Genomic DNA, 10837 nt, shown 5'->3' on the forward strand with positions numbered 1-10837 from the left:
TAGATATAAAAGGTTCATTCTAAGGTAACAAAAACATAATAATTCTTATTTTCAGGGGATTATACACTAATGAAAGCATATGTATTATATTCCATTTCTGCCAATAAATATTACACACTGGTCCTTTAAAGGTATGTTAGGTAACAGAATTGTGGCACAGTCTGATACCCGCTGCAGGTCAGTTACTGGGCCTCCATAGGACGCTCACCCAATTTTTGGCACATTTTACTGTGTATTGATATCTGACAAGCAAAGATAATCCATGGACAGGCTAAATTAATGATGATTTTTTTCTCTGCTAGGTGTATAAGCAGAAGATGAAGCACCTCCTGTGTGAACACCAGAACACGATCTGTGAGTTGAAAGCCAATGGTTTAGTCTCCACTGAGGTGGTGCAGCAAGAGCAAGACAAATTAGAGACTGAACTTCACAGGAAAATGAGGGACATCATGGTAGACATGCAGGAGCTCGACAATGAAAAACTTGTCAAGGAACTTGAACTGGTTTGTACATGCCAAGACTATTTTATTTCTAAAGTTAAAGATCTGTGGATTTAATGTTTCTATTTACCCTGATATATTTCAACAAGTAAGCATCAGTGCTACAAAGATCTTTTATCTCAACAGAAACATGATGAAGAAATGACTGAAACAAGGAACAGATTGGAGAAGCAACTCGCAGGTAAAGAACTAAACTCAATTAGAGTTGAATTAAATACTCAAAACTAAATGGGAGCCAATGTTCTGTGATGCTTTTTTTGTAGAAATTGAAGCCAAGTATGAGAAAAAGATGGAGTTTCTGCCACGAGAGCTGGACAACATGAAGAAAAATGAGATCAGTGAAAGAGAGGAACATTGGAGCAGCCACATCAACGCTCTTAAAGAAAACCACAACCAAGCTTTCAGTGAGGCTAATCTACTCCTTAATCGCATGCAGGACGATTCGAAAATAAATATTTCACTCAAGGTACACAAATTTCAGATGTGCAACTATTGAATGTTTTTCATTATTGATGAATCTCTTGATTATTTTTACAATTAATTCTCTCTATTCTATAATCTTCTAAAATCTTTGATAAATGACTCAAAATTGTTGACAATGTTCTGTCGTTTGACTTTTCGTTTTTTATTGGCTTTTCTTAGAAAGAAATTAATGAACTGAGGGAGAAACAGGTGTACAAGGAAAAGGCCCTGGCTCCTATTGTGCAGAAGAACAAGCGTCTCGCTGAGCTTATCTCAAACGTGAAGAAGGAAATGGCTGAAAATGAGAGAAAAATGAAATGCTACGTGACGACAAAGGGTTATGTTGGTGTCAATCTTTGTGAATGTTTTAAAACTGAGCTTACTGTTGAAATTTGTGCCCTTTTTATTTTTCTTGCTACCTGTGCCTTGTTATACTGTACATGGGCACCAGGTTTTAATATGTGACACTGTTGACAGGACACCAGTGAAACGGTCAGACAAAAGGAGCTGAAGGATCTGAAATGGGATCATGAGGCACTGGAACAGAAATTCAGCAAGGTAAAAGCGTGTCATGTTGCACCTTGGATGAGAGCCTAATACTTTGTGTACATGTGGGCATTTATGTGAATGTTGGCGTGTGTCTGCCCATGTGCTCCTGTGTACATACACAGCTTCAGCTGGAAAGGGACGAGCTGTACACGACATTCACTCAGAATCTTCAGAAGACGCAGCATAAAGCAGGTGTGAAGAGCATGCTGCTGGAGAGGAAGCTGAAATCTCTGACAGACAGCCTGGAGAAGACGCAGGCTCAGCTCAGCTCGGTGCTCGCTGCCTCCAACATGGACCACATCGCCCTCAGCGGGGTCACAAACAAAATCGAGGTACTGTTGTATATCCCCCTTTTGTTTTATTGTTTCCTTGTACTCATAATTACTGATGTCATTTACATTCTTTAACATATTTTGTAAGTTGCAGTGTGTATTTTATGCATGTTGCCTTACTGGTTGGACAAGAACATAAAAGAAACCTGTTTTTGATTGTAGGAAAAGTTTGACTTCAGTAATAATTCCATCAAGAACTTACAGTGTGAAAAAGCTCAGATTTCCAAGGTGAGTAGTTCATTTTATTTAACTAATGATGATGTTCAATGTGTTTTTATCTGTTATTATTGTTGTTTTATCTGTGCAGTAATATTCATATTTATGTGAAACAACTGTGTATCCATAAGGCCCGTAGGGAGATGCTGCTGACCTATGAAGCAAAGCAAAGGGCTTTGAAGGCCTTTGACAGCAGTCTCACTGGGAGAAGTCAAGACTTGGATTTTGGGTTTGCCCTAAAATGAGAAGCAATGAAATGAAAGACTGAACCATTTACAGCAAATCTCACTTTCTTTGCATGTGATCTCTTTAGAACCTTTAGAACCTGACATGTTGATGTTCAGTAACACAAAAATGTAAACATGAAGTGTTGTTTACTCTGAATTATGACTTGGTATCTTGTATTTATAAGAAAATAATGGTTGTGGAGTTTATAGTATTACGTCCATCATGCCCTTTTCCAGTGCGTTCCAAAGACAGAGACACGTACTAATTGAGTCAGTGACGTTAAGAAAAAAGGATTTAAAGTTTTCACACTGACTGGCAAACTGTATGGCAGATAAAAAGATTGTAATGCCTTTAATTTATACCCTTTGGGCTAATTATTTTACCCCTAAAATAATTTCCATAGACCAAATAATAACTAAAAGCTGCACTCTGGCAGGGAAAACATTTGCAAACCAAATGTGTTACTGCCTATTATTTTTTCCATAATCATTTATAAAATAGATCATAGAGTATGTAATGTACTTTTAGTTTGCTGCGTGTCTGTCCATATGTAGGATGTATATTGAATAAATTAATATAGAATTAAATACATCGAAATATGTGATTTAAAAGAGGCTTAAAACCAAATCGCATGAATCCCACTGGTCCCACTGACTGCTAAGCTAAATACAGTACTAGTTAAATGACTAATTCAGCTGTTTTAGTTCTCTGATCTCTATTGTAGCAAATGCAACTTTGCATGCTGTTTCCATAGAATTTGCAATGATGGCAATGTGGCACAACAAATCTTCAGTGCAGTGGTGGTCCTCTAGAGTTAGTACATTTACTATTTAAACCATGTATTCTGTTGGTGGTATTTGTCAAGTGTTTAATTTCAGCGAATGAGCAACAGGTGTCACTGTCCACTTACTTTATGACTGTTTCTTTTTGTGTTTTTAAGTGTGTCCATAACCGACACCAGAAACGACTTGGACAAGGCATGGAGACATATTTGAATTGTGCAGATAATTTGTCTAATTTTAAATCTAATTTTGTAACCTTTTTGCGGTAACTCCCATTCGCTGAACTGAACCTGAACTTCATTATTTTGTTATTGCTAGAAATAAAGAGAAGCTCTCCAACCATTCCCTGCCATAGCACATCCATATGTACTACAGGACACAACCCGTATATAATGGGAAACCATCAAAGGAAACCTGCAGAGCTACTCAGCTATAAAACATTTAAAATGTTTACTATAATGTAGAGCTGTTGTAGCTTAAACATGCAATGTGCAGCCGTTTTATGTTGTAAAAAATTAATCAAAGTATCTCAAACAGGGTTGGGAGCAAGAAAACGTGGGCATCCCTACTGTTGACTCAACTCTTTGACTTTCCAACAAGGAATTTTGAAATAACCTCATAGAGGCTTTATGCGCCCCCTGACCGCTAAGACCCCTGGGCCCATGCCAGGTAGGTCGGTTCATTAATCCATCCCTGCATGGCGAGAGATACACATCTGTACAGGGAGGGGGTTGTCTTTAAAAAAACATTTTTAATAAAGCCTCTGCCTTCTGTATCAACATTTTAAATTCATGTGGAATTCAACAAAGTGAGTTCAAGGTATAGGTGACTTATTATTATTATTATTATTATGTTACTGTAAATTCATTAATGTCTCCCACAGATTCAACAAGAAGTGCCTTTGATTTTGATCATTTGTAAAGCACAAAAGGACATTATGTTTGAAGATGTATGTTCAATACAATAAGGGTTATTGCTGCTTTATGAACGATAAGCCTGTGTGGTGTGCTTTTTACAGCTAACTGAGCCACATGCTGATGTTCAAATGAAGCTTCTGGCTCACAGCAGCAGCTTTATCATTTCAACAGCTTCCTGCAATCTGTACTTGGTGATGGGTTTATAGCCGGCTGTGTAGACATGTAATACATACTAGTGCTGTAAAACTTCTGTTAAAGTCCTTTACAGTCCAGTTATAATTTAATTAAATTAATTATAATTACAGCAGTTGTTTTTGTTTTCATATTTTGGTATTTGGGTTCTCAATATGGATGGATCACATGAAGGGGATTATGGATTTGAGGTCACTCTAGAAAACAAGAACTACAGTGGAGGTCATTCAACATTAAGTGATACAAATAAAACAAACAAGAAACACCACATTGATTTGTTATCTGACAGTTAAAGTGGATGGTCTTTATACCAATCTACGATTCTATCGATCTATGAAAGTGTTGCAGAAAATGGGACTAAAATCTTAATTTGACATTCAACTACTGGCAACTACAATTTAATTTGATTGATTGATTATACTTCTGTCCCAGATGTGAAATAGAAGTGGGACATTTTATGCATGTGTTTTGGAACTGCAGCCATTTGTTTTTGAAACCTTGACTACAGCAATCAAAGAATGTAGACCCTTGTCTTTTCCCTTTTGGGGATATTTATATATTTACAACCTTTACCAAACATATTAAAATGTTTCTAATAATACTAATAACAGTAGCCAATACGTGCAGTAGAAATAATCAGTATAATTTCGGTCTAATGAATTGTTATCCTGTGTTCTATACAAAAAAGCTTTGTACAATTAAAACAAAACATAAACAATTCATTTGATAAAGATTAAGGTTCCCTCAATGGAAAACCCAATGCTAAGAGGGTGTGTTTTCTGTGTGTATTAAGTATCTTTCTTTTTTTCTGCTTCTTTTTATTGTAATTTGGAAAACATGCTCAATGTGAATTGTTGTAAAGTGGAGTGATGATTAAAAGATTTAAAGTATTTAAAAACAATTTTATCTACACAAGCATTTACGTCCACTAGCTGCAATTTCAAGATATCCATCATGGTTAAAAAAGCAAGTAAAATAACTTTTCAGCTTCTAATTTCAGTAAATTACAGCAAAAATCCACTCATTTTAGTGGTCATTTGAGATATTTATGACTTTATATTTCCACTGGAAGATGGGGGCTAAAAGTTGGACTCAAACCAAGTATTCCAATCTCAACAGCTAGTTTCACCAGCTGATTTCTGCCATGCCTGAGTTTCCAGCAGAGAGAGGAGGAACGTATGGGGTGGATCCAATTTCTCATTGAATATTCCTGTGGTGAATCGAGCCCTAGTGCACTGAGTGATCGCTGTTCCCTGCGGTATCAATAATACAGGAGGAAGTTATTGTCCCTGTGCAGGCCACAGTATCATACAGCTAAAGCAAGTGGAGGGAGGGGGTGGTCCTTTCACTCAGCCCTCTAGGGTTTCAGGGCCTGCAGACAGTGGTCTGACTCTGGGGAGCCTGCTGCTGTGCCCTTGCACAGGGCTCAATTGTAAGCCCGCCTGACCGAGGGATAAATGTGTCTAAACAGTGACAGCCTGCACAGTCCTGCTGGCCTGGCCCCGTCTGTAAGACTACACCCCCAACAAACCCAGTGTCACGAGATGAGTCCCAGCTGAGAGACAACTCAATAGGGAATCAGTCAGTGGGAGGCATCAGACAGTTAGAGAATGGGATAGATATCCTGGGTGTGATTAACATGATCCAGATTTTCACCTTGTTTGAGCACCTAGCTGAGTGCTGTGACCTTCCTGTAGCCTTGTGATGCTCCAAAATACTGAACTGGAAATACAATATATTGTACATCCAAATACAAGCTGTGACCTGTAGGACTGAGAGGCAAGTCCTGTGTTAAGGGAACCGTGTACACCCAAGTCCTTTCACAAGGCTCCCCCAGTTCTTCTGTTCATTGTCATAGAAAACAGCCAAAAAACATAGCATAACAAAACAATGGAACTGTAGCATGGCAAGATAACTCATTAAATATGAAACCAAACATCATATCTTAAACCCCAGAGACAAAAAAAAACAAGTTCCCAAAACAGCTAAAAGCATAGAGAGAGAGGAGACAGGTGGGAGGGGTGCAGGAGGAGAGAGTGAAGGTAGAGAAAGTCGGAGTCATGGTGAAACAGAGTTGCTCTCAGAAAGAGGTCAGCCCTGAGTGTGCTGATACCACTGGGTTAGAGATGATGGCAAAAGCTTGAAGGGACATATAAAGAAATGAATGGACTATAACAGTTGGTAAGTTCTGAATTTGTTGTCCTTTTCATTATTGTGAGTGTATAAAATATAGTTTAAAGAGTTGTATACTTTGCTATTCTTGTCAAACTGTTCTCTTTAAGAATCAGAACTGTGTATTTGCTCTTAAATATGTTACCAAATGTTCATAGCTTTTCTTTGGTCACTCTTTTGAGCATCACATATGGACCTACCTTTAATACTTGACAGTTTGAAAGTTTAAAGTTAAGTACATTACTGATACTTGTTTAAGTAACCATGCAGTGAAAGTGGTAAGGTGATGTGGTAGCCAGTCATTAAGGTTTAATGTCCCCTCTCCGCTGAGATACATTACTCCTTGAGTCCATCCCATCGCTGAAAATTAAAGAAAAGGCAGCATCCGTTAAAACATGCGGTGTTGTGAAATCAACAGGAAAAACAGCCTAAAGAGAAAAATGTGACACAACTGTGTCACTGTGCATGCTGGCATGAGATGAAGATGGCAGAGAAAGGGCCAGGGATGGCCACTCTTTTCACAAGCATCATCGTTTGTGCTGTTTTACTGGGACATGGATCCCCTGAAAAGACAGGTGAGTGCCCCACCAAAACATGTTGCTAAATACAATATTTGTATGTTTTTACTACTTGTGCCAGCTCAAGTTGTCTATAATGGGACTTTTTTAGGAGGCAGTAAAGAGGAACAGAGAGGCGCCATTCTCAAGGAGATAATTTCAAAATGGAGCACAGGAAGTGGCTGGAATCCTCAGAAAGCTCCTCCAGAAACCAACAAGGACCAGTCTGTGCACCCTTGGATGAGGAATATCATGGGGAGCCTGAAAACACTCGGCCTACTTCCCAGCAAGAACCTGCCCTCATTGAACAAGCCAATTGACAGGCACCGTCTCTCTGGTTTCCTCTACAACATCTCTCTGTACCTCCAAGAAATGGGCGCTGAGCTGGAGGAGGCACCGACACAGCCAGATGAGGAGCAGCTGTGGGAGAAGGTGCTGCATTTCTTTCTCCAATCTGAAGGGAGTGCTGCACTGAACCAGTGGAATGGCCGGGTGCCACCAAGACCCAGCGTCAGAGTGCAGGACTGGTTTTTGTCCCTGAGGGGCAGCCCTCACTGGGACTGGCTGCTGGGGCTGCTGCAGAGTCTGATCACTCTATCAGAGCGTCAGCCCCACAGGCCCCTCTTGACGTACTTGTCTCAGAACTGGAGGACAGTGAGCGCTGTGCTGGAAGCTGCACTTCAGGCTCTGGTCAGTGGGACCTATGGCCAGGCAAGCGCAGGCCTGCAGGGCTTCATCTGTGCTCTTAAGGGTCGTAGTGACTGTGCCTTCAGTGTAAGCTGGCTTCAGCAGCTACTGCGTTTCCTAGAAACACGCAACTGGAAGCCTGTGGTCAGTTTACACCCAGCAGGGGAAGGTGCTGAACACAGTAAGAGCTCAAATGTGTTTGGACGTTTAAAGCCCTTCAGCATGCCTCCCGAGGCCATGAGGCAGAATGAGTTGTCTGGAAATGCATCTCTGGAAGACACAATGGCCACAGAGGATGAATCTATGCAAAGTTTACTGCTGCAGGCGTTATCACGTTCAGGTGTAGGAGAGAGAGGTGGCCACCTGGCACAGAAAAATCTAGCTCTGGTGCAGAGTTTGGATGGGTTGAGGAGGGGCCTCCTGCACAGGGTGGGTAATTCTGTCTATGGGAACCTGAGGAAAAAAGTGTCACGAGTTACCATGGCGCTGCTCGATGATGTCAGCACCCTGGTGGACGTGCCACAGCCCAACGCTCAGGGCCGGTGCTCAGTTGGTGAGTATATGTGGAGCAGTTCGCACAATCATAGCAGATAAGAACTCATTAACTGAGTTAAATATGTGTGCTGTTAGCTTAATAACATTTTAATTCAAACATGTTATAGTAATTGTTTAGATTGTATTTAGTGTTATTCGCCAAGAAAAATCCTTGTTAAGAGCCTCATAATATTGGCCCTGGTTTCACCTGAGAGATACAAGAGAGACAGTGACAGTGACTGCCACTGCTTTAAAATCTTTGTAATCATCCTGGCCGGTGAAAGCATCTGTTGTTGGCCCAGCTAATCTCTTTATCCTCTCATTGATGTCAGTAACATTATATCTTGGGCATTGTTAGCTGAGCTGCACTGTTACATCAGGCATAGTCATCTAGTGCAGGAGCTTCCAGTTGCTTTTTCCACCACTCATTCACCCTGATTTTCTGTTCATATTTGCTTTTTGTTTGTCTTTTTAAAGGTGACCTGAGACAACTGATCTTATGGTAAGATATTTTATGAATGTGACTGACTATATAGGCCAGATATTTGACATTAATTGTAAACAAATTCACATCTCTACCATTGTTTTGTCACTGCGTATGTAGGGGGATAAGACATAATGTCACGTGGAACACTCAGGCTTTGGGTGTTATGTCCCAGGGTCTCCCAAGCTCACTTCCATTCCTGTCCTGCCCCTCCACCGAAAGAGATGAACTAAGATCACAACTAACACCAGCCCAATCATCTCCAAAAAAAGCCCCCTCATCACGAACAATCTCCAAACAAAAACGCCTTCCCGAACTCTCTACCACACCTCACCACTCCCAGTTCAACCAACCAGACACAGGGAGAACGAGAGAGAGCAACGACCAGCAGAAAGAGATGGAGTACTCCACTTCTATAGAAATTTTGGAGGCAGCGTGTAATGAATCCATCCCCGGCTTGACAGGCGTCTCCAACTTCACTGTGTTCCTCTACTGTAAACTGTTTGAAGGTGAGAATGGGTCAGTTGATCCTGCAATGGCCCAGATGGGGCTCGACCTGCACGCCACGTGCTCTGATGCAGCTTGGTACCTGTCTGCTGCTGAGGAAGACTTCCTTTGGGTTCATGTGTGCAGTGAGTTCTTTGCCCATGAATTCAACAACACGGTGTGTGCCAACTCCTCTTTCTGGCTGCAGAGAGCACATCAGGTAATGGATCCCTTTTTTAATAAGTGAGTGTTTTCTAGGAACTTTTGGCTAAATATCTGTGGCATTGTAAGGCGTATTGGGGATATACTATGTTTACATATTTGTGCATTGCTTGTTTCTTTCATTACAATTCATTCTACCTCATTTTAATTTATTCTATTTTAATATTTGCAGGCTGCACTGACAAAGGACTACCATTTTTTTAACCAGACAAGCATAGATGACCTGTGTGTGCAGTTGTCAGGAGAGGTAATAGGAAGTCCAGGACTCGACGAGAACTGTCTGGCCCAGTTGGGCAACAGGTTGCTCAGTGCACAGGCGTTCAGACACTGTTTCTTGCCCAACAACTCTGTCTTGATCTCAGCTTTGTGCGGGAGAGAGTCCCCCGACTCACATCAATCCTTGCCAGAGGGCAGCTGGGCTGCGGCTTACTGCTCCAAAATGCAAAACTTCTCCCATCTTGACACTGCTGAGGAGATTTGTCAGTATAGGGAGTGGGCCGTGCATCATTTCACCAACTCCACTCTCCTGGAGCTCTGTGGGCAGACACATGGATTGAGAGAGTACATTTGTTTAAACGCCACACTCTACAATCAGCTGTTAAAATCAGTGCCTCAGTTTTCCGATTTCTGTGCTGAACTGCAGTCAGAACTGGAGGGAAGGAAGTGCCTCCTTCAGAGGTTTTTTGACATGCTCCCAGCACCATATGAGTTTGACACATCGCAGCTGTGTGTGGATCCGGCTCCACTGCTAATGGAAGTTTTACACAAGCTGAGTGTATGTGAGGTTGAGGGAGGGGAACGCGAAGGGTTAGTGGTGTTGGGATACGTGTTGCGAGTCTTGGACTTCATGGTGGGCCTCTCTTCTGGTCTGGAGGAGGGGGAAAGAGAGGCAAGACAAGGTTTGGGTCAGGCCATCCTCCTCTCCAGTCTCCTTGACAACACTTCCTGGGCAACACTGCAGCCAGAAGCTTCTATGAGCGTCCTTCACACTGTGGGAGTCTTCCTCAGGAGAGAACGGAACACCACTCTTAAAGAGGACCTGCTGAGTTGCTTCAGTGTAAGATAGCTGACACACACACACACTCACCAACACACACACACACACGCTGAACAAAGAGTGAATAACTTGTTTTTGCTGTTACATCAGCCCGTCTTGTGGGACCTCATCCAGCGGGACGACAACTCATCTGCTCTCAGGGTTCTGCTGCAGGTACTGGCCCTGTGCAGCTAAAATCACATTTAACTTTCACAACAAGTCAGCTCACTGAACATTATATTTAGGCGAATCACTTTATCTCACCAGGAGTACCTCCAGATGCCAAAAGACAGCATCCGGACTCTTGTGATGTCTGCTGAAAAAGATGCTGTTAAGAGATTTCTCTCCCATATGCATCAAAGTTGGGACCAGCTACAAGTTGAAACTGACCAGGTTTGTTCTTAAACTCCCAACAAAACACTGCATGTACTTTTACTGACGCTTTTTATTAAAAAAAGTCCCCTCCAGACATGTATTACAA

The 10837-nt window shown here is 41.6% G+C and overlaps 2 protein-coding genes across 2 annotated transcripts in view; both read left to right on the forward strand.

Moving 5' to 3' along the window:
• gas8 (growth arrest-specific 8) overlaps window positions 1-4918 on the forward strand; it is a 6382-nt gene extending 1464 nt beyond the window's left edge. Inside the window, exons 4-11 of the mRNA XM_035652585.1 lie at window positions 303-503; window positions 627-681; window positions 764-966; window positions 1143-1304; window positions 1440-1520; window positions 1634-1843; window positions 2006-2071; window positions 2191-4918. Coding sequence (XP_035508478.1) covers window positions 303-503; window positions 627-681; window positions 764-966; window positions 1143-1304; window positions 1440-1520; window positions 1634-1843; window positions 2006-2071; window positions 2191-2304 — 1092 coding nt within the window. The 3' untranslated portion in view covers window positions 2305-4918. The remainder of the gene's footprint in view (window positions 1-302; window positions 504-626; window positions 682-763; window positions 967-1142; window positions 1305-1439; window positions 1521-1633; window positions 1844-2005; window positions 2072-2190) is intronic.
• A 2913-nt stretch (window positions 4919-7831) lies between these two features.
• The window catches only part of LOC118320926 (stereocilin-like), a 13872-nt gene continuing 10866 nt past the window's right edge, over window positions 7832-10837 (forward strand). Inside the window, exons 1-6 of the mRNA XM_035652052.1 lie at window positions 7832-8147; window positions 8606-8630; window positions 8733-9318; window positions 9493-10377; window positions 10468-10530; window positions 10624-10749. Of these exons, the coding sequence (XP_035507945.1) occupies window positions 7832-8147; window positions 8606-8630; window positions 8733-9318; window positions 9493-10377; window positions 10468-10530; window positions 10624-10749 (2001 nt within the window). The remainder of the gene's footprint in view (window positions 8148-8605; window positions 8631-8732; window positions 9319-9492; window positions 10378-10467; window positions 10531-10623; window positions 10750-10837) is intronic.

Source organism: Morone saxatilis, unplaced genomic scaffold, assembly GCF_004916995.1.
Source record: "Morone saxatilis isolate NCDOM2014 unplaced genomic scaffold, NCSU_SB_2.0 Contig11, whole genome shotgun sequence".
Classification (NCBI taxonomy): Eukaryota; Metazoa; Chordata; class Actinopteri; family Moronidae; genus Morone; species Morone saxatilis.